A 21,086-nucleotide genomic window follows, 5' to 3' on the forward strand; every position below is an offset into this window, starting at 1 on the left:
GGCTGGCGCTCGCTGTGCATACCAGGCTCATGCAGGGTGGAGAGGAGCCCCGAGCTCACAGCTGGGGCCCCGGGGTGGGGAGAGGGGTGGCCTGGAGCTGTCCTGCAGGTAAGCCCCACTTGCCCGCGCTTTGCACCCGCACCTGTGATGCACGCGGAGCCGCAGCTGCCGTTTGCTCCCCCCTTTCCGCGTGCTTCTCTTGGCTTAACGAGATGCCCGCCTGTTGAAGCTGAGTTTTTCTCTCCTGTTTGCAGGTGTCTTTAACCACGCGGTGCCTCCCGCCTCCGCTCATCCGTTTGGAGCCAGTTTCGGCAGTGGGGCTGCATGTCGCAGCGCCACGCTGAGCTTAACCCCGCTGCAGGCGGTGGCCAGCACCCCGGCCTCTTCCTTTCAGGCCCCGTCCTCTGCGGAGCCGAGGCCGCCCCCACCCCCTCCCCACCTGGGCCGGCCCCCTCCAGGGCAGCCCGCCCTTCACGCACCGCCCCCCCCTAACGCTGCCTTGCCTCCTCCCCCCGCGCTGCTCCCGGCTAACTCTGAGCCCGTGCTTCTGCAGAACCTTGCGTCCCTCCCGGCTAACCAAGCTTTCTTACCTGCCTCCTCTGCCGCCTCTCTGCCGCCTGCTAACGCCTCTGTGTCCATCAAGCTGGCCTCCCTCCCGCACAAGGTGTCCCGCCCCTCCTTCACGGTGCACCACCAGCCCCTGCCTGGGCTGGCCCTGGCCCAGGCCACACCCATGATCCCGCAGGCCAGCTCCACGGGGCCGCCCGCCGTGTGGGTTTCCCTTGGCATGCCGCCTCCATATGCCGCGCGCCTTGCGGGGGTTAAGCCGCGATAAAGACCTTGCTTAGCTAGCAGTCCGTATTCTGTAAGGTAAGGCGAGAGCCTGAGCAGGCGGCCCATACCAGACACTGAACTGTCCTTCCTTTTGCAGAGAGCAGGCGGGCCCGCACGGCTCCGCAGAGGGGCCAGGGAGGCAAGGGACCTGGGGTGGCCTGAGCTTGCCACCGAGAGCAAGGGAGGGCGTGGCTAGCCCCGCCGCTGACTGGACCCTCTCACCAGGTCCCCCACGGAGGGGCCCAGAGGAGCTGGACAAGGCTGGAGTTCTGGCTTATCAGGCCCAGCTCAAGCTTGCTGCCACCCCAGGCTTGCTGTCTGCCGGCCAGGGTCCCAGCCAGCTCAGGATCCAGCTTTGCCTTCTGTGCGCTCTTGGGCCTTAGCCCATTTCCTTAAAGTAGGATTTAAGGCCCCTGGTACAGAGCAGACCTTCAGAGAACAGTGGTCACTGTTGGGTCATGTGTTGGGCTTAATTAGCTAAAGGCCTCTGCCTCTAGGGGCTGGTAGGTAAGGGTGGGCATGGCCCTGGCCACACAGGAAGGCAGGCCAGGCCGGTGGGCAGTGCCTTGTAGTCAGGACCACAGCACAGCTCCTCCTCTCAGCCTGTGAGTCTCAGACTGGCTGTGTGGGGTCTGCAAGGGACAGCATAGGAAGGGCCCGCCTTTGGGAGCTGGACAGGGCAGGTGTCTGTTAGGAGGGGCAGGCAGTTAGCTGGGCACGGTGCTCCTGGCCCGGCCACAGCTGGTGCTACATCCACTTCCCCTGGGACAGGGGCCTTCCTGGGCGAGCCCACAGCCCAGGGGGCAAGTACTCAAATGGAAACTGGGCACCAGGGCCAAGCTCAGGGCCTGCCTGCTGTCCTTGGCTGGCTGTCTTGTGTTTAAATGGAAACAGATGGGAGGCCGCTGGAGTCTGGTTAGGGTGCAGGTCAGCAGACAGCCTTGTCCGAGGCCTGGCGATGGACTATGCCTCAGTCCTGTTGCAGAAGCCTAGGAGGTAGGACAGCTTAGTGCACAGTGGCCTCGCTCCGTCATAGAAGATGTTGACTTGGAGAGGATAGATGTGCACATGGAGGTCGGGTGTCAGGCCCACGGTGGACACTGCCTTCCGTCCCCTGCCCCAGGCCCATCACAGGCAGCCCCAGCTGAACAGTACCCACCTCACACCCAGAGTGGTGACCAGGGAGGGACTCAGTTCCAAGGTTTCGGGGGGGAGGTGGGGAGAGGAGGCCAGAACCCAGGCAGCACCCCACGCACACTGCAAAGGCTTGGGATGGGGACATCCCGCCTCTGACGGGCCAGGGGCGCAGCACAGGGGTCCTTGAAGCCACCACCTTGGTCCGTCTGTTGGTCTGTCTGTAGGCGGCTTTGGTCCCCTGGCCCAGAGGAGCGCCTAGGCTCGTGGAAGACACTAACACTGTGCTGCCTTTCCTCCCGTGCCGTCTCCGCAGGTAACTAGGATTTCTACCTCAACCGCGAGACTATGCAAGGACAGGGCGGGCCGGCGGTGCCGCGCCCACCACAGGACGGCAAGGACGGACAGAAGCCAGAGGACAGGCTCTACTGTGAATCAGCGCTGCGCAGAACTGCGGAGACGGCTCCTGGGGCCTGGCTCCAGCCTGTACTGTCGATAGTTTTAGATAAAGTATTTATCGTTTTTTAAAAAGTATAAACAATTTTGACTTATTTTATTCCACTGAAGTCGTAAAGGCAACCTATTGAGAAGTGTAAATACTATATATGAGAGGATCTATATAAAGACATCTACCGAAGGACTGGCCCGCCCGGAGACGCCGCCAGCCGGGCCGGTGCTATCTTGTCGCCAGGCTCGCGCCTCCATGTCCTCTTGGTGCTGACTCTCGAGGTTGACCAACGCCAAACCAGTCCTTTGAAGCGCCTGCCCAGTGTGTCCCCACCACTCTTCCTATACCAAAGGCAGCGTCTCCAGGTGGAGGCGGTTCCTCAGAGAAGGCCCGCCCACTCAGCACTGTGAACGGACGCAGCCCGGTCCGGGATCCGCCTTTGGCATAGGAAGGGCCGGGTCCACCAGCGGCAAGGCTGCAGTGGCGGAGCCTCAAGGAGGGGACCCGCTCTGAGTGGTGCTGTGAGGAGGGTCTGGTACCCGACTCTTGCCTGGCTGGCTCGTGTGACAAGTGCATTTACTTTTGTACGTCTCTGCTCATCCTGCTCGCGCCGCAGGCCACCCATGCAGGGTTGGCTCCCATAGTGGTGGTTGGAAATGCGGGCAGGTTAGTTGTGGGTGCCTGGTGTGTCTACAGGAGAGTCACGCTGACGGGTGACAGTATTTTATAGAGATGTGATGAAAATTTATAAATTTCATAGACTTGACTTCATTTATTTTTAGATTTTATGACGAATGCACAGTAAACTAAAGAGAAAAGTGAGGGGAAACCTTCCTATTAAAGTGCACGGTGGCGCTGGCCCAGGGTCTGCCCACCAACCCCACAGCTGGGGATGACACCTGCCCCATGTGGAGGGGCCATGGTGGTGCTTGGGAACAGGAGCATTGGGGGTGGCCGGGCAGCAGGCATCCCCTGAGGCCCCCAGGTAGCCGGAAGGGCTCTCACCCCTCTTGCATAGTTTTTGTGACCGGTCCTGGGTTCCTGGTGGGGCAGTGTTGTCTGTGCCTCCTGAGCACTTCTCAGTCCCCTGAAAGGGCGGACATTGGCCAAAGGTGCTGGCAGGGAGCCCAGACTCTTGAGATGGGTGCCCTGGCCAAGGCTGGGTGCAAGGGGTCAGAGCCCCGTCCTTAGGTGCTTGCTCCAGAGATGGCACTAGCCAAGGAGTGTGGGAGGTGGGCCTTCCATGGGGATCTGATTTGAGCCTCCCCCAGTCTGGCCCACACAACCCCACCCCTGAGGTGGATGCCCAGAGCCCTCTGCTTGCCCGAAAGGGTCTGTCTGGTGGCCAGAGCCTGGGCCTGCTTCCTGATCTCTGGGGAGGTCTAGAGCCAGCCTTGCGGGCAGGTGGGCGGAGGCCCTGTGGGACAGGACACAGGCCATGAGGGCAGAGCAGGACAGCCCTGTGCAGGCAGCAGTTGGGGCTGGAGATAGTGCCCCTCCTGTGACCAGCCACCCTGCCCCTGCCCTCCAGGGCAGCGCTTCCCAGGCACGATGGTGCTGGCCTGGCCCTGACCCCCAGGCCCCTCTCCAAAAGGCCCCTCCCTGTGTCAGGAGTACAAGGCTCCCTGAAAAGCTGCAGGGCCAACAGGAGTGCCCGTCTGGAACAAAGCAACACTGTACACAAACACTGCGTCACTCGTTGGGGGGGTGGGCTTGAGACCGCCACACCTAGTTGTCCTCTGCACACCCTCATGGGCCCAGGGCCTGCCGCACAGGGTGCCCAGCTCAGCCTCTTCTCCAGTCCCAGACCCTCGGCCTGAGCTCAGCCACTGACCACAGGAAGGACCTGCCGCTGCTGTTGACGCGGGCACTTCAGGTCTGATGGCTACAGTTTTTGCTCAGGAAAACCTAACAACTAAGGCGACCCTCCCTTCCTCTAGGAATCGTGACCTATTTAAAAACTCACCGCTGTTATTTATCCTGCTCGAGGTCCGACCGTTGGTTCTCTTTCGCTCGTCCAACCACGCTTTCTCACATCTCCACCTCAGTTTGTAAGGCTTTGCTTTGTTGTTCTGGTAGCCTGTGTTTCAGATGGGGCGCTGGCTCCCCTCTTCCCAAGGGAACCCCACTACACTCTGCGTTTCCACTTCTAGACGCTGTAATAAAATACCTGTTTTCACTTGAACCTGGTCTGGTGGCAGTGTTTCTTCCTAGTTGTGACATGTCAAATCCTAGAAAGCGGAGGGGGTCCGGGGCTGCTCTCCCATCCACCAAGCAGGGAACACCACCAGCTCCTGAAGGTGGACAGCAGGGCCCACCTCTGGGAGGCCCAGCCCCTCAAGAGCGTACACCTGATTAGGTCAGGCCCACCCAGGGCAACCTCCTTTTTGATGAACTAAATAAAATCAACTGCTTGGGGACCTGAACACCGGCAAAACCCGTCACAAGATCCTGCTCACACACAGAAGGCCTGTGAGCACCAGGGTCCCAGCCTCCCTGGCTTTACTAGCTCTGGGTTCTGGACCTCCTCTCCTCTTGTTCAGGTGGCCTAGCCCCTTCCTCCCAGGCACATGAACTTTGAACCTGGACAGGGCCTCACTTCCCTCAGGAGCCAGCTTTGACAGAGTGGGACCACTAGCCTACAAAAGACACATTGTTCTCCACATTCACTGTACCACTGCCCCATGTGGAAAAGAGGTACCTTTATTTAAACAGAACAAACTGGCCATCCCAAGGGCAAATCTTCCAGCTCTGCCCACAGGCGTCCGGCTAAGGCCTGCCTTTTCAGCAAGAGAATTCACAGTGGCCCCAATGCAGCCCCATGCCCTTCACAGCACAATCTAATTTTATACATTCAGCCTGCATAGCGCAGGAGAGCACGCCAGCCTTGGGTGCCCAGGCACAGCTCCTGGGAGTGGACACTCGTCCCCTGGAAGCAGCACGTGGCACTAGGGTGCCAAATCAGTCCAGTAGGTCCCAGTGCACCCCAAGGAGGCTTGCTGGATTGTTTCTCCAAAAAGGCAGCCCCTACCTGCCCTGACCAGCTTTGGGCTTTTGAAGTCTTTAAGTCAAGACACCTCCCACAGCAAACTGGAGCCTGGCTAGGAAACCCATGGCCCAGCAGGGTGGGGGCACTTGTTCAGGCCCCAGGAGAAAAGGTGACGATCCCCAGCCGGGACTCAAGCCTTCAGGCCGCTCAACTGGAACCTGGCCTCCTCCGATATGCCGAACTGCTCCAGGGGGTCCTGTGGGGGAATGATGGGTGGTAGGGGGTGGTGGGAGGGGTTTGGGAGCCTGGGCCCAGGAGGCCCACCGCTCCTGCCCATCCCCACGCGCACCTTGCCAGTCACCTTCTGGATCTCGTTCCTGTAGAAGACGAGGCTCCTTCGCATGAATTCGTAACTGAGGAAGACAGTGGTGTGAGCCCACAGCAACCTGCTCTGCCCCAAACCCCCAGGACCAGCCCACATCCCACCTGGCTCGGCGCAGGGCGGCCATCCACTCCTGACACTGCTCCTCGCTGCAGCACTCAAAGTGGTACTTCCTCTCTGGGTCCTCTAGAAAGCCTGCAAAGGGAGCAGCCCCCTTCTGCCCCAACTTACTCCCACCTCTGCCCAACCCAGAACTGTCCTCTCCTCCAGCCCCAGCCTGGGCTCACTGCCTCCCACTAGCTGGCTTTGAGTTGAACTGTATCCCCCTCAAAATATATGTTCAAGTCTTAAAACGTTTAAGACGTTCTCTGGGACCGTGACTCTGTCTGGTTGTGGGGTCGCTGCGGTCCTAAGTAGCTAAGGTGAGGTCACACTGCAGAAGGGTGAGCCTCTAACCCACAGGTCTAGTGTTGTTATGGAAAGTGAAATCTGGACACAACCACCCTGAGAACAGTATCCTGTGAAAACGGAGACGAAGATGGGGTGACGCTTCTACAAGATAAGAAATGCCAAGGGTTGGAGTTTCCGTCACGACCCAGTGGAAAGGAATCCGACTAGGAACCATGAGGTTGTGGGTTCAATTCCTGGCCTCGCTCAGCAGGTTAAGGACCCGGCATTGCGGTGAATTGTGGTGTAGGTCACAGAGGCTTCTCAGATCTGTGGCGTAACCCAGCAGCTGTAGCTCCCATTCGATCCCTAGCCTGGGAACCTCCACATACCTGAGGTGCGGCCCTAAAAAGACAAAAAAAAAAAAAAAAAAAAAAACCAAAGCCAAAGACGCCCCAGAAGCTGAGAGAAGAGGCGTGAGACAGAGATGATTCTTCAGAAATACACAACTCTGCGCCCACTCTGATGTCAGACTTCTTGCCTCCCGCCCTCCTCGCTGCAAGCTCTGCCTGGGCCCCACGGGGAGGAGCCAGGGCGAGTGGGGCTGCTCGGGACAATGGACTTTGTCGGTAGAGATGCAAGAGGGGCCGGGGCGGGGCCGGGCAGCTTGGCCGCAGTTCGCACTCACTGATGGAGAAGCCGCTGGGCTCTTCCTGGGTGACTCTGCAGTGTTCCAGCAGCAGGGCTCCGACGGGCTGAGGGCAGATGGACGCGTAAGGGGCGGTGCGGGGAACCCTCCAGCCACCCAAGCCCGTCCCACCCCTCAGACCCCGGCCCCGCCCCCTGGCTCCGGTCCCCCCCCACGCCCTCGCCCCGACCCCCTACCCCCAACCCCGCCCTCCCCAGCGCCTAACCTCTGCCTCGTCCGTCCGGAAGTAGAAGAGGAAGTTGACCACCAGCTTCACCAGTCTCCGCTTCACCACTACGGGAACAAGGAAGGCTCGCGCGAGTTCGGTGGCTGCCCAGCCCCGCCTGCCGCCCGCTTGGGCGCCCCGGGCCGCTCACCGCTTCCTTTTTTCGGGCCCCTCATGCCCAGCTCAGCCGCCATCTCGGCCGGCTGCCGGGAGAGCGCCTGCAGCTCCTTCTCGTTAAAGCGCATGGCGCCGCCGGGACCCGGAACGCGGAACGAAAACCGCGCCTTACCGGCCGCCGTCCCCACTCGCGCCGTTGCCGGCGCCAAAAGAGTCCCACCGCACCGTTCCGGAAGCGCAGCCCGGGCAACTACGCCTGCGCGTTCTGCGGCCGCTCAGCCTGTCAATCACTGGTGCGTGTCAGTACAGTGCTGGGAGCCGCCTGGATAGAACGTGAACCCTCACGGGGCGCACGGGATAGTGAGCAAGGTGGACGGTTGCCATATACAACCATGCAATAAGGTGGCCCGCCACGACCCATGGCGCCCTTAACTGAAGCGACCTGGAGCATGCGAAGTGGAGGTGGGGCGAGACGCAACTCGCTATCCCGCGAGAGGTGGCCCCGCGAATTAGGCCCACCGAGAGAGGGTGGGGGCCGACGCGCACGCGCACTTCGGCTTCCGGCCCACACTCCCGGCTCGCCACTCACCTCCAGCATCCGGAACGTCTGCCCCGCGCCGCTAGGCGGGCTGGGCATGCGCACACGGAAGGCCCCGCCTCGCCTGCCCTCGGAAGTGCTTCCTTAGCCCTTGGCGCGCGTGCGCCTGTCGAAATTGTCGCGGCGGCTGTGGCGGCAGAATAGGCGGTTACGGTGGAGTCTGAATAGACTACGGCAGTGAGGCCGCGCAGGCGAGTCAGGAGCGGCGAGGGGCTAGGGCGGAGACCCCCGGGAGTTCCCTGGAGGGGAGAGGGCGAGGGGCGGTCGGCGGGGGCGCAGGCTGAGGGTGGGTGCCCGCTCCCCGCCCTCTCGGAGCTCGGGCCATAAATGCCGGTCCGGTAGGGCGGCAGCTCCCGAGGCGCTTTCCGTGTGCCCCGGCAGTCGCCCGTTGGTATGCTGGCCATGTGGTCTGGGAGTCACCTGGTTTCTGTAACGGGTGGGGGTGACGGCGAAACTCCTGGCACCGCACCCGAGGCCACCAGGGCCCGTTAGCCAGGCCCGTTTGGCAAGCGGTGCCACAAAGTTAAATGATTTCCCCACCTGTCACACTAGGTGCCCGATCGCTTCTTTTTTCTGTTCTTTTGTCAGCTCAGAACTACCAAGAGCAGCTTTGTAAATAACGTTATTCTTTTTGGCTGCGCCGGGTTTGAGGTTTCATTTCTATCTGCCACCCACCCTCTCCAACCTCGCCCTCCATATTCTGAATGTGGATATCGTGAGTTTTGTCAGATCGTGTTTTATTTTTTAGGGCTGAAAATAGTATTCGCTGTTCAGGCAAGCAATGTATTCAGCTGTATTGTTTTTCTTACGCTGTTTTTCCTATCGTCCTCCAAAGCTAATTAATTTCTTCTTTTCCTGTTAGCCTGATTTTCTTTGCCTGTTTTTTTTGTTTGTTTGTTTTGTTTTGCTTGTTTCTTTCTCAACGTGTCATTACTTCACACACTGATTAGTTGTGTTTTCCCACAGATTTAAACAAATGGATGGCTTTTTCTTTCTTTTTTTCTTTTTTTTTATGGCCGCACCTGCAGCACGTGGAAATTCCTGGGCCGGGGTCGAGTGGCAGCTGCAGCTGCAGCCTGTATGGCAGCTTGATGCAATGCCGGATCCTTAACCCATTGATTGAGGCCAGGGAGTGAACACAACCATCTTCACAGAGACAATGTTGGTCCTTAACACAATGGGAACTCCCACAGATGGATTTCTTTTTTCCTTTCTCCCATGGAAATTTCCCTCTTAAAGCTGGCCTAATCCTGCTTTTGGGACTGGAGCCCCCACTTTGCTTCTGAGTGGTTGTCCTAGAACCTTCTGTCCAGGTTACCCTGGTCTGGCTTTAGTTTTCAGTCTGACCATCTTTTTCGTTCCTTTTATCAGAGCATAAGGAGTAGTTTTTGAAGAGGTCAGCTCATTTATTTATTGTGAGTTCTCAGTTAACTGAAAATGGCTTTAATTTACCCCCACAGTCAGAAGTTTGGAAGTAGGAGTTCCCATCATGTCTCAGCTGAAACAAACCTGACTAGCATCCATGAGGATGCAGGTTCGATCCCTGGCCTCGCTCAGTGGGTTAAGTGTCTGGTGCTGTTGTGAGCTGTGGCATAGGTAGCAGATGTAGCTCAGATCTGGTGGTGCCCTGGCTGTGGTGTAGGCCAGCGGCCTCAGCTCCAATTCAACCCCTAGCCTGGGACCCTCCATATGCTGTAGGTTCGACCCTTAAAAAACAAAAATAAAAAAGTTGGGAGTAAAATTCTGGATTAAAAATCCACAGTAGGGAAGTCCCCATTGTGGCACAGAGGGTTAACCCGCCTAATATCTATGAAGTGGGTTAATGATCTAGCAATGCCGCTAGCTACTGCGTAGGTCAGAGATGCAGCTCAGATCCCCCTTTGCTGTGATGTAGGCTGGCAGCTGCAGTTCCACCTCGACTCCTTGGCCTCTGAACTTCCATATGCAGGTGCAGCCCCACCCCCCCCAAAAAAAGAAACCCTCAGTGGGAACTGTGGAATTATAGCATGTTTTCTACATTAAGTGCTGTTCTGAGGGATCTGATCCTGTCCTGATTTCTCATTTCAGTTCTCATTTTTTTCCTGTCTAGTAGAAATTTAAAGTTTTTTTTAGTGTTGTAAAATTTCGTGATCTTGAGAGTCTTTTTGTTTGTGTCTGTGTTAGGACCTTTTTTAACTTTGGAGTTCTTATGTCATTCCTTTGATAATATTCTCCACATTTGGTTCTGTTTTTGGTCCAGGGTTTCTTGCTTTGCCTCCTTTTGTTTTGTTGTTGGTTGTTTTTCATTTTTCTGTTTTGTGTGAAAGCTTTATTTGGCTGACCTTAGAGCACTTGTGTTCAATTTTTTGTTTGGATTATCATGTCTTTTCTTTTAAAGGGTCTGCGTGGTTTTGATTCACCAAACTCACTCTTGGCATGCTATTCAGGTTTCATGGTGCAGTAACATCTCCCATGATCTTGAAGAATATTATTCTCCTCCATTGAGGTTCCACTGGTTTTTGTTGTTGTTTTCTGATACTTGCAATTCCTTGAGTCTCTTTATATTGTTAGCAGTTCTGCATCAAGAGTAGTGCTTTTCGGGAGTTCCCGTCATGGCGCAGTGGTTAACGGATCCGACTAGGAACCATGAGGTTGTGGGTTCGATCCCTGCTCTTGCTCAGCAGGTTAACAATCCGGCGTTGCCATGAGCTGTGGTGTAGGTCGCAGATGCGGCTCGGATCTGCGTTGCTGTGGCTCTGGCGTAGGCTGGCAGCTACAGCTCTGATTAGACCCCTAACCTGGGAACCTCCATATGCCATGGGAGCGGCCCAAGAAATGGCAAAAAGACAAAAAAAAAAAAAGAAGTAGTGCTTTTCAACTAGTGAACTCAGTGGGCCTGGCAAGGTGCTAGGTTTTGGAGCTGGTGCAGGCCCCCAACCGTCAGTCTAAGAATACTTTCTCTGGCACTCTTTTCCCAGAAAAGACTCCTGATCTCCTCTGGACCAGGGGCTCCTGCCTTCTGGTCACAGTGGGGTGGGGGCTGCCTGTTGTTCAGTAGGTAGGTTTGAATGGACTTGCCATCTGTTCAGCCTGGCTTCACCGCAGCTTCCCTAGGGCCACTGTACCTGCCTCATTGCCAAGAGGCCCTTCATCCCAGTTTCTGAGAGAGTGAAGCGCTGACTTGCCAGGGAGTTGGTGCTGAAGCTGGGCCCAGGGCCACTCGGATGCAGGGCCTCCCCTCGGGTGTGATCAGTCCCTGGCTGGAGGCCGCCTGGGTGTGCTCTTCCCTGAGTGTCGCCCTGAGCGTGGTGGGCAGTACAGGCTTGTGGTCACTGTTTTATGAGATGATGGTGATGGTTGATGGCTGTTGTCTTTCATACCTTGCTTTACAGGATTCACAAGTTAGAGGCCCTGGCTGGACTTGTATGAATAAAAAGTCTAGCCCTGTTAATTCTGCAGCCAACTGAAAGATCACCCCACTGGTCACCAGATGTGAGGTTTCTGTTAATTCATCAGTTGCACTGCAGGGAGATGGTACAGCTGGCCTGTGCCCGGAGCACTAGTCTCCTGTGGCCGATGCAGTGAGCCACCACAGACTTGGTGGCTTAAACGACAGGACTTAAAAATGTAGCTCTGGAGACCACAAGTTTAGCAGAAGTCGCACTGAGCTTTATGCCTTCCAGAGGCTCCAGGAGAGAGTTGGTTCCTCCTTTTCCAGCTTCCAGAAGCACTGCATCCCTGCCCCTTCCTCCATCCTCAGTCATCAGCATGGCATCTCCCATCTTTCTCTGCCTCTGACCCTCCCACCTCCCTCTTATGAAGACCCTGTAACAACACTGGGTCCCCCGGGGAATCCAAGATCACCACCAAATCAGGGGCCTTAACCCCATCTGCACTGTCTCCCTTGCCACATGAGGTGGCTCATCCAGGCACCCTGGGGTTGGGATGGGGATGTCTCTGGAGGGTTTTATTCACTCCTGGGCCTCATCCCTGGGAACCTACCCCAACAGAGACATGATAGCACCAGTTTAAATCAGGGGGCCCTGGAGTTCCCGTCGTGGCTCAGTGGTTAACGAATCCGACTAGGAACCATGAGGTTGCGGGTTCGGTCCCTGCCCTGCCCAGGGGGTTAACGATCCGGTGTTGCCATGAGCTGTGGTGTAGGTTGCAGACTCGGCTCGGATCCCGCGTTGCTGTGGCTCTGGCGTAGGCCGGTGGCTACAGCTCCAATTCAGCCCCTAGCCTGGGAACCTCCATATGCCGTGGGAGCGGCCCAAGAAATAACAAAAAGACAAAAAAAATAAAAAATAAAAAAATTTAAAAAAATAAATAAATCAGGGGGCCCTGAGGCCAGCACTGGCCAGCGAAGGACAGTGTAAGATGAGAGAAAGAGAGGTTGGGTCTGAGCCTGAAAGTGTGGAAAATGGGCAGTGGGCCTGGCTGACGAGGATGTGGAGGAGAAACTCAGTATTTTTCTCCAGAAAGCCCTCCTCAGGTGCGAACAAATCTTAAACATCTCTTGTGCATTAGGCAGTGGGGGGAGGGGGCAGGTAAGTAGACTTGTTCCTTCTCTCCAACAAATGCACAGCTGAGCCAGAGAAGTAGAATTTAGGGAGTTTCCATCGTGGCTCAGTGGAAACAAATCTGACTAGTATCCACGAGGACACAGGTTCGATCCAGGCCTCACTCAGTGGGTTAAGGATCCAGCATTGCTGTGAGCTGTGGTGTAGGTAACAGACATGGCTCAGAGCCCATGTTGCTGTGGCTATGGCCTAGGCCGGCAGCTACAACTCCCAGTTCATCCCCTAGCCTGAGAACCTCCACATGCCACAGATGCGGCCCTAAAGAAAATAAAATAAGAATTTAGGTTGTGGAAATTGAGTGTAGCCGTTCCCACTGTGTTTCAGCAGGTTAAGGACTTGACTAGTATCCATGAGGATGTCGGTGTGAGCTGTGGTGTGGGTCGCAGATGCAGCTTGGATCCTGTGTTGCTCTGGCTGTGGCGTCATAGGCTGGCAGCTGGCAGCTCTGATTTGACCCCTTGGCCTGGGAATCTCCATATGCTGCAGGTGTGGCCCTGAGAAGCAAAAAGCCAAAAAAAAAAAAAAAAAAAGTGTAGATAAGCAGAAAGGGAGCCACGAGGAGGGAGTGAACACTATGGGCTAGGGCAGTCTGGGAAGGCTTCTTGGAAAAGGTGAGACCAGTAAGAACTTGGCTTCACCTTCCCCGTTAACACTTCGGGTCTCTGGGCCTTTGCATTCCTCAGGCATCCTTATTCCTCATTTCTGTGCACATGGCTCATCGTGGGCCCTCAGCCCAGTCTTCTGGTGGCCCAGGGGCTGGCAGGGCAGAGAGAGTGCAGAGTGGGGGTGAGTCTGAACCCAGGAGGGCGAGGTCTCACATGCAGCAGCCTCATGGCTGCCTTGGCCTTGGCCTCGGCAGGTTTCTCCCCTGGTCTGGTAAACCCCCAGGGCCCTCGCCATGGACTTCCAACATCGCCCCGGCGGCAAGACCGGGAGCGGGGGTGTGGCCTCCTCCTCTGAGAGCAACCGGGATCGCAGGGAGCGCCTGCGGCAGCTGGCCCTGGAAACCATCGACATCAACAAGGTACTCCCTGGCCCCGTAGCCCTGCCCACCATTTTCTCTGGCCTCAAGGTCCTGCTCTGAACCAGGGCACTTGACCTAGAACAGCAGCTCTCGCTATCCCCCATAGACCATTTTCTGTTGGTAGCCCCATGTTTGAAGGGTTTTTACCACAGGAAGCTTTACTTAGGCAGAGGCCTGTGGGATTGCCAGTGGTGAAGCCTCAGAGGCCCAATGTGAGTTAATAACGTTGCAACCACAGGCAGCGAAGACCAACAGTTATCTGTTGGTGGACAGGTCCCCCCCACACACAGCACTGTGGACATGTAGGGCCAACCTAGGCACCACGGCATTTAGAGTAGCCCAGGAGCCCCCAACACTGGATGCCCGGAGCTGGCCCAGTGTCCCCTAAGAGCGGAACCACCCAAGTGAGACCCCAAGGTGAGGGATTCCGTGGACCCCAGGAGGCTGTGCTCCACAACCATCTGACCCCTGAGGTCCTGAGATGCTGCAGCACGTTTAAATACACACCTGAGTGGGAGGGAGGGGGTTGCTCACAGGTGCTGGCGGCCACCCAGGTCTATACCATCTCACCATTGGGAGTTTATTCTGCTGTGCAAGCCAGGGATCAAACTCAGGATTTTCTGAGATAATCAACTAAGGGTTCTTCAGGCTCAGCGTTGAGACATTCCTGAAAGGGTTCAGTGCCCTCTCAGTGCCAACCGCAGGAGAGCCAGGATTCAGGAACAGAGGCAGGCCTTGTACCTCAGCCCAGCCACTGGCAGCATGCTGCCCACCATCTGACAACTGTGCTTCCCCCTCAGGACCCTTACTTCATGAAGAACCACCTGGGCTCCTACGAGTGCAAGCTGTGCCTGACACTGCACAACAATGAGGTGCGGCCCATCCCGCCCCAACCCCCATCCTGCCCCAACCCCCATCCTGCCCCACTAGGCACCACAGCCTTGAGTGGATCTCCATGAGGAGATCCCAAGGGGTGTTGGGTTGTGAGGTCTGGCTAGTGTGGCTCTAGTTTGCTGCTCACGCTGGGCTCCTTCCCTCCATGACGAGGAGGTTCCCTCTGTCCTTCACCATCTAGCACTGGGTTTGTTTCCAGTTGGTTCACAGCTCCAGGCTTCAGTGCAGCACTGAACAGTCTCATATGAGAGGGTCTCCCCCACGGCCTTGGGGCTGGTTTTCTGTGGGGGACCATCGTGGGCATGGTGTCCTGGGGTGGGGGGTCAGAAAGCCCCCAATGGAGACCACCTGACATGTGGGGGTCATCAAGGTAGAATCTCGGGGCCCCATAGCACATCCATGCCAGGATTTACCCACAGGCCACCAGGCCTCACCTGCACCCTGGCCTGCCAGTGCCAGCCTGGAGATAGAGGCTGGCCTGGGCCGGTCAGAGGCACCCGGGCACTTCCCACTCAGAGTCCTGAACTGTGTGACCCTCTCACATTTTAGGGGAGCTACCTTGCGCACACCCAAGGGAAGAAGCATCAGACCAACCTGTGAGTGCCTCACCCCGCCCCTCCTGCACTCACCCTACTTGACCCCACCCCCTCACCTCCAAGACCAGCCTCAAGGTCGGGCAGGGGGTGGGGTGCTCCCGGCACCTGGGTCCATGGCCTTGGCGGCCTGTGTAGAGGGGCCACAGCACTGCATCTCTCCTCCCGGCAGGGCCCGGCGAGCAGCCAAGGAGGCCAAGGAGGCCCCCGCCCAGCCGGCGCCAGAGAAGGTCAAGGTGGAGGTGAAGAAGTTTGTGAAGATTGGCCGCCCAGGCTACAAAGGTAAGGGGGCCCCAGCCCCGAGTCATGCAGACTACTGTTCCCCACAGTCCTCACTTGCCCACACCCACAGCAGCACCCTTCTGGGGCGGCTCTGTTCCCTTCCCATCAGAAAGGTTCCCCTGGGGACCAGAGGAGCAGCAGACCCTGGTGAGGCCCTCATCTCTAACCTCGGAGCTGCAATTCCTCCACCTGAGGAAAAGGGGGGGCGGGAAGGGTGAGGGTCTGCATGGGCAGCAGCGTCTGGACCACCTGCTCCAGGAAGCCAGTTAAGGGGCTGCTGGAGCCTCAGGGATCATGTTTCTGGGAGTGACAAGGAAGGCAGGACATGATGGCAGAGGTTCTGGGGCAGGCCTACTTCGTGAACCCAGGCTAGGCTGGCAGGCAGAGGCCCTAAAGAGGCCACCAAAGGCCTTTCAGCTGAGCTGGCCCTTCAGGCCCCTTCCTAGATGTGGGGGAAGTGGTGGAGAGCCTGGGAGCTGTGTGGAGAGCAACCCAAAGCTCTAAAGTGAGGCTTCTCCACCCACAAGGTGCTCCCCAGGTCTTGTGGGAGCAGTGGGGAACCAACTCCAGCCCCTGGCCCTGGGCGGTGCCCATCTGGCTACAGGCGACTCCACTGTTCACCAGCCAGGCAACCACCCTGCAGACCACTCTCCTGGTGGTGGGTGGTATGAGGCCAGCCCCGGGGCCCCTTAGCTTCAGGCCAGCCTGGCCCTGAGACCCTCCTCTGTTTCAGTGACCAAGCAGAGGGACACAGAGATGGGCCAGCAGAGCCTCCTGTTCCAGGTGAGCAAAGCCCTGGGGTCCCTGTCCTGAGGGGAAGGTCTCCTCGTTCCTCTCCGGCCCCATGGGGGCCCCCAAAAGATGGTGCTGCCACCTGGTCATGTCCCCACAGATTGATTACCCTGAGGTCGCTGAGGGCATCACACCCCGCCACCGCTTCATGTCAGCCTACGAGCAGCGGATTGAACCCCCAGACCGGCGCTGGCAGTACTTGCTCATGGCCGCTGAGCCCTATGAGACCATTGCCTTCAAGGTAGCATGCCAGCCCCTGTGGGGTGGGGGACTGGGTGTCCTGATGTGGGTGTCTGCCAGGAAGCAGAGACCCTTATGTGTCCCCAGCAGTGATATGTCCCCTTGCCGGGCTGTTGAGGGGTTCCTTGATCACATCCGGTTTCCAGGTTCATGATGTTAATGAGATGGCGTAAGACCTGACTTATAGGGTTGTTGGGCTGCTAAGCAGTGGAGCAAGAATGTCAGCCAGCCCTACTGCCCCAGAACCGAACTCTGCTCCCACCCCCCGCCCCATGCAGGTTCCCAGCAGGGAGATCGACAAGGCTGAAGGCAAGTTTTGGACTCACTGGAACCGGGAAACCAAGCAGGTGAGTCACTCCAGGCCAGGGTAGTTCCAGAAGGAGTTCAAGGTCCCAAGGGGCCCCACTCAGCTTCTCCTTTCTCTCCAGTTTTTCCTCCAGTTCCACTTTAAGATGGAAAAGCCACCAGCCCCACCAAGCCTCCCTGCCGGGCCTCCCGGGGTGAAGCGGCCCCCACCCCCGCTGATGAATGGTTTGCCTCCTAGGCCTCCACTGCCAGAGTCTTTGCCCCCGCCTCCACCTGGAGGCCTGCCTCTGCCACCTATGCCGCCCAGTGGGCCTGCACCCTCGGGGCCCCCCGGCCCTCCTCAGCTACCCCCACCAGCTCCTGGTGTCCACCCCCCAGCCCCAGTGGTCCATCCTCCAGCATCTGGAGTGCACCCTCCTGCTCCTGGGGTGCATCCCCCAGCTCCTGGGGTCCACCCCCCAGCACCAGTGGTCCACCCCCCAACATCTGGGGTCCATCCCCCTGCTCCTGGGGTCCACCCTCCAGCCCCAGGGGTCCATCCTCCCCCATCTGCTGGGGTTCACCCCCAGGCCCCAGGGGTGCACCCACCAGCTCCAGCAGTTCACCCCCAGGCCCCAGGGGTGCACCCACCAGCTCCAGCAGTTCACCCCCAGGCCCCAGGAGTCCATCCACCAGCTCCTGGGGTCCATCCACCAGCCCCAGGGATCCACCCCCAGCCTCCTGGGGTTCACCCTCCACCTCCTGGGGTCCATCCTCCAGCTCCTGGAGTCCACCCCCAGCCTCCTGGAGTTCACCCCTCAAATCCCGGGGTGCATCCCCCAACTCCCATGCCTCCGATGTTGAGGCCCCCACTGCCCTCCGAAGGCCCTGGGAACATGCCTCCCCCTCCCCCCACCAACTGAAAAGCTACCCCTGTGCCAGCAAGTATGCTTTTGTTTTCCTGTGTTCCACCCTTGGAATAAAATGGGGTGTTTTTATACAGGGCTGGGCCGTGTGCCCAGAGCCTATTAAAAAGCCTCTGCTAAACTTGGAGTGGACTGCTATGTGGACTTGGGTGGGCAGCACCCACTCCCTGAAGGTGGACATGCATGGCTGCCCCCTACCACTTTCAGGGGTGGCTCAGGGATGGGGTACCACCAGGACCCCAAGTGGTGGCTCTTGGTGACACTGTGCTCTGGAGTTCACTGGGTAAGGAGAGATCCTGCCAGCCAGCCGCAGGTCTGCGTTCATCTTCTGGGAGGAGAGCAGAGCCAAGGCTGCTGACTCTCCTTGGGGAGTCCCAGGCGAGGTGTCAGGCCTGTGGGGTTGGGAGCAACCAGCAGTCTGAACACTGCAACACATCCCTTTGGGGCAGGGACTCCACCTCTGCCTTCCTCCAGCCACCCCTACCCCCACCACAAGCTGTTGACAGTCTGGCCATTCACTCCCTGCTCACATTCCCACTCCCGGCTCTAAAAGGGGAAAACTTGTCAAGGACAGTCTTGACAAATGGGTCACAGGCCACCCTTCTATCACTAGTAAGGAGATAGGCAGTCAGGTTGGAACAGAAGAGGTTTTGAGAAGCCTGCTGGCTTGCCCAGGCTCACAGCAGGCACCGGCCTCCAAGGTCACATCCCAGAAGGAGATAGGGGCTGGCCTCCCACACCCACATTCCTGCTCCCCCATATAAGCCAGGGCAGCCCAGCCCCTCAAAGTGCCAGGATGCAGGGTCCTTCTCTCTCTCAGCTGGTCCTGGTGCTGGCAGCAATGGGGGCCCTGCTGGAGGCTGGGACCCCCAGAGAAGAGGTCTCCAGCACCCCAGCTTTGCCCAGGGAGCCAGCCACAGGCACCGAGGGGCTCATCTTCCACTGGGACTGGAACTGGCCGCCCCCTGGTGCCTGGCCCCTGGGTGGCCCTCAGGACCCCCTGTGCCTAGTGACCCTGAATGGAGACCCTGGCAATGGGAGCAGTCCTTTTCTGTGGGTGGTGGGGACTCTAAGCAGCTATGAGCAGGCCTTCCTGGAGGCTGTGCGGCATGCCCGCTGGGGTCCCCAAGACCTGGCCAACTTTGGGCTCTGCCCTCCCAGCCTCAGGCAGGCTGCCCTGCCCCTTTTGCAGCAGCTGCAGGCATGGCTGGGGGAGCCCAGGGGGCAGCGACTGGTGGTCCTGCACCTGGAGGAAGGTACGTGGGGGCTGCAGCGGGACCTGGTGGGTGGGCAGAGGACTGGGCTCTAGTCTCAGGATGGGAGACGACTGTTTCTTGCCTAGAGCCGCACCCAGCCTCCTCAGGAAGTTGAGGCTGATGGCCAGACAGGTGGGTGACCTTATTTTGCCCTGTCTGGGAGTGCCTCCTCCAGTACCTGGGAAGGTCCAGCAACAGACAAATACACACGGCCATGGACCTCAGGGACCCACTGCAGGGAATGGCTTCCCTCCAGGAGAGCTTCAGACCAAGAGACCCCAAGGGCTTGGGTAACCCACAGCAGTGGGGGCAGTGCTCCACCACCCACCCTATGCATCCCTCCTCCCAGGTTGCCTGTCCCAGGCAGGTTTGGCACCTGGAGCCCAAGGGTATCAAGTGTCTCCAGCCAGAGCCGTCCCCCCACTGAGGCTCCCCCTCCTGCACAGGCGACAGGCTTTGGGGGAGGGTCTTGGGCTTCTGTGGTTCAGGCAACTCTGTCCACTTCCCCCTTTGTCCTGGCCACAGTGTCGTGGGAGCCAACACCCTTGCTGAAGTTCCAGGAGCCCCTACCTGGAGAAGCCAGCCCCCTGGAGCTGGCGCTGTTGGTGTTGTATCCAGGGCCCGGCCCAGAGGTCACTGTCACCGGGGCTGGGCTGCCCGGCGCCCAGGTACCAGAGAGGTGAATGAGGCTGTCCCTGGGCCACCAGGAGCCCTCATTCAAGGCAAGGGCGGGATTATTGAGGGGGGGGGTTAACTGCACCTAACAGAAAGGCTGTGACTGTCCAAGTTGGAATTTTGCAGGGATGTTTAGGGCAGCAGGCAAGCAGGGCTGGTGTCCCAAGGCCCCAGCAAGCCTGGCTGAGTCCCCATCTCCACAGAGCCTCTGCCCGACTAGGGACTCTGGCTTCCTGGCGTTGGCGGTCGACCACCCAGAGAGGGCCTGGCGTGGCTCTGGGCTTGCTCTGACCCTGCGACGCCGCGGAAATGGTAGCCCCCTCCCCCAGACTGGAGCCGGGCTGGGGCGGCTGCCCTCGGAAACACCCCCCCCCCTTCCAGTCGCTGAGCCAGCTCCTGCCTCCATCCTCAGGTGCCTCCCTGAGCACCGCCCAGCTGCAGGCGCTGCTGTTTGGCGCCGACTCTCGCTGCTTCACACGGATGACCCCGGCCCTGCTCCTGTTGCCGCCGCAGGGGCCGGTGCCGATGCCCGCACACGGCCGGGTGGACTCAATGCCATTCCCGCAGCCCAGGTGCGCATGAGTCAGAACTTGGGGGCGCAGGGACGTGGGGGCAGCGCAGGCTTGTGCCCTCACGTCCCCGCGCTCCGCCGTCCAGGCTGTCCCCAGAGCCCGAGGAGCCTCTGCCCAGCACCGACCCCTTCCTGGAAACGCTCACGCGCCTTGTGCGTGCGCTGCGGGGACCCCCAGCCAGAATCCCGCCGCCGAGTCTGGCCCTGGACCCGGGCGCGCTGGCCGGGTTGCCGCAGGGCCAGGTCAACTTGTCGGACCCTGCGGCGCTGGAGCGCCTGCTCGACGGCGAGGAGCCACTGCTGCTGCTGCTGCCGCCGCCCACCGCGGCCACCGCTGGCGTCCCCGCGCCGCTGCAGGGTCCGGTAACCGCGATGTGGGCCTCAAGCCTAGCGCGCCGAGTGGCCACCGAACTTCAGTCGGCAGCAGCCGAGCTGCGCGGCCTCCCCGGGCTGCCGCCCACCGCCACCCCGTTGCTGGCACGCCTATTGGCACTGTGCCCAGGGGACAGAGGGGACCCCGGCGGCCCGCTGCGCGCAGTGTTGCTGCTCAAGGCGCTTCAGGGCCTGCGCACCGAGTGGCGCTGGAGGGAACGGAGCGGGCCGGCACGGGCGCAGCGCAGCGCTGGGACCGCGGTCTCCAATGGGCCCTGTGCGCTGCGCGAGCTTAGCGTGGACCTGCGCGCCGAGCGCTCGGTGCTCATCCCCGAGACATATCAAGCCAACAACTGCCAAGGCACCTGCGGCTGGCCGCAATCGGACCGCAACCCGCGGTATGGCAACCACGTGGTGCTTCTGCTTAAGATGCAGGCCCGCGGCGCCGCCCTGGCCCGCCCGCCCTGCTGCGTGCCCACAGCCTACGCAGGCAAGCTCCTCATCAGCCTGTCTGAGGAGCGCATCAGTGCCCACCACGTGCCCAACATGGTGGCCACCGAGTGCGGCTGCCGGTGACCCCGCGCCATGCCCCGAGTGGCTCCCCGGCCCATATTTATTCAAACCCGATCGCCCCAATAAAGACCAGAAAGCACGTGGCTGGAGTGTCCATGCGTGTTTGGGGATAGGCGAGGGCCTCCTTCTGTGGGCACTTTACTGGTGAGCAGGGCCGGGTCATCCCTGTCCTGTCGGCATCTATTGCCTCCCTGCCCCCAATCCACCTGAAGCTCCCCACTCCTGCCACTCAGGCCTG

The 21,086-nt window shown here is 59.1% G+C and overlaps 4 protein-coding genes across 34 annotated transcripts in view; 3 read left to right on the forward strand and 1 right to left on the reverse strand.

Moving 5' to 3' along the window:
- The window catches only part of DOT1L (DOT1 like histone lysine methyltransferase), a 62,531-nt gene extending 57,930 nt beyond the window's left edge, over nt 1–4,601 (forward strand). For 16 of the 26 annotated variants that reach the window (XR_014837838.1, XR_014837841.1, XR_014837840.1 and 13 more), the window contains 2 exons: nt 255–870; nt 2,285–4,601. Coding sequence is in view for 22 of the 26 variants with exons in the window: in XM_021084186.2 (XP_020939845.2) it covers nt 255–835 (581 nt within the window). In the remaining 4 variants the exon portion in view is untranslated. The remainder of the gene's footprint in view (nt 1–254; nt 871–2,284) is intronic. The other 10 variants (XM_085013393.1, XM_021084189.2, XM_085013402.1 and 7 more) reach the window with 1 other exon arrangement.
- Nucleotides 4,602–5,081: 480 nt separating this feature from the next.
- Nucleotides 5,082–7,421, reverse strand: PLEKHJ1 (pleckstrin homology domain containing J1). 4 transcript variants are annotated; one of them, XM_005661355.4, is made up of 6 exons: nt 7,240–7,421; nt 7,089–7,156; nt 6,863–6,929; nt 5,892–5,982; nt 5,767–5,818; nt 5,082–5,661 (listed from the first exon to the last, which is right to left on the reverse strand). In XM_005661355.4, exons 1-6 carry the CDS (start codon nt 7,331–7,333, stop codon nt 5,596–5,598), a joined length of 438 nt encoding a protein of 145 aa, XP_005661412.1. In that variant the 5' UTR covers nt 7,334–7,421; the 3' UTR covers nt 5,082–5,595. The 4 variants fall into 4 exon arrangements, with proteins under 4 accessions (XP_005661412.1, XP_003123068.3, XP_084869678.1 ...); XM_003123020.7 differs by having other exon boundaries at nt 5,755–5,818; XM_085013552.1 differs by lacking the exon at nt 5,892–5,982.
- Nucleotides 7,422–7,914: 493 nt separating this feature from the next.
- Nucleotides 7,915–17,522, forward strand: SF3A2 (splicing factor 3a subunit 2). 2 transcript variants are annotated; one of them, XM_021084194.2, is made up of 10 exons: nt 7,915–7,994; nt 12,693–12,851; nt 13,225–13,389; nt 14,190–14,261; nt 14,833–14,879; nt 15,049–15,158; nt 15,892–15,941; nt 16,051–16,191; nt 16,469–16,537; nt 16,619–17,522. In XM_021084194.2, exons 3-10 carry the CDS (start codon nt 13,264–13,266, stop codon nt 17,396–17,398), a joined length of 1,395 nt encoding a protein of 464 aa, XP_020939853.1. In that variant the 5' UTR covers nt 7,915–7,994; nt 12,693–12,851; nt 13,225–13,263; the 3' UTR covers nt 17,399–17,522. The 2 variants fall into 2 exon arrangements, with proteins under 2 accessions (XP_020939853.1, XP_020939852.1); XM_021084193.2 differs by lacking the exon at nt 12,693–12,851.
- A 664-nt stretch (nt 17,523–18,186) lies between these two features.
- Nucleotides 18,187–20,931, forward strand: AMH (anti-Mullerian hormone). Of its 2 annotated transcripts, NM_214310.3 has the most exons (5): nt 18,187–18,657; nt 19,183–19,325; nt 19,536–19,644; nt 19,745–19,904; nt 19,990–20,931. In NM_214310.3, the coding sequence occupies exons 1-5, from the start codon at nt 18,198–18,200 to the stop codon at nt 20,849–20,851; spliced, it is 1,734 nt and encodes a 577-aa protein (NP_999475.2). In that variant the 5' UTR covers nt 18,187–18,197; the 3' UTR covers nt 20,852–20,931. The 2 variants fall into 2 exon arrangements, with proteins under 2 accessions (NP_999475.2, XP_084865848.1); XM_085009722.1 differs by lacking the exons at nt 19,183–19,325; nt 19,536–19,644.
- The last annotated feature ends 155 nt before the right edge of the window (nt 20,932–21,086 follow it).

The sequence above is a fragment of the Sus scrofa genome, chromosome 2 (assembly GCF_054392235.1).
Source record: "Sus scrofa isolate SSC_HxYL_T2T_F1_AM1 chromosome 2, Sscrofa_HxYL_maternal_Yorkshire_Landrace_v2.0, whole genome shotgun sequence".
Classification (NCBI taxonomy): Eukaryota; Metazoa; Chordata; class Mammalia; order Artiodactyla; family Suidae; genus Sus; species Sus scrofa.

Coding starts and splice junctions, on each gene's coding strand:
- AMH (NM_214310.3), top strand. CDS start 18,198: ATGCAGGGTCCTTCTCTCTCTCAGCTGGTCCTGGTGCTGGCAGCAATG. Junction 18,658..19,182: donor GGTCCTGCACCTGGAGGAAG/GTACGTGGGGGC, acceptor TCCTGGCCACAG/TGTCGTGGGAGCCAACACCC. Junction 19,645..19,744: donor CCTGCGACGCCGCGGAAATG/GTAGCCCCCTCC, acceptor CTCCATCCTCAG/GTGCCTCCCTGAGCACCGCC.
- SF3A2 (XM_021084194.2), top strand. CDS start 13,264: ATGGACTTCCAACATCGCCCCGGCGGCAAGACCGGGAGCGGGGGTGTG. Junction 15,942..16,050: donor AGCAGAGCCTCCTGTTCCAG/GTGAGCAAAGCC, acceptor ATGTCCCCACAG/ATTGATTACCCTGAGGTCGC. Junction 16,192..16,468: donor ATGAGACCATTGCCTTCAAG/GTAGCATGCCAG, acceptor CGCCCCATGCAG/GTTCCCAGCAGGGAGATCGA.
- PLEKHJ1 (XM_003123020.7), bottom strand. CDS start 7,333: ATGCGCTTTAACGAGAAGGAGCTGCAGGCGCTCTCCCGGCAGCCGGCC. Junction 5,983..6,862: donor GCCCAGCGGCTTCTCCATCA/GTGAGTGCGAAC, acceptor CTCCCTTTGCAG/GCTTTCTAGAGGACCCAGAG. Junction 5,662..5,754: donor TCCAGAAGGTGACTGGCAAG/GTGCGCGTGGGG, acceptor ATTCCCCCACAG/GACCCCCTGGAGCAGTTCGG.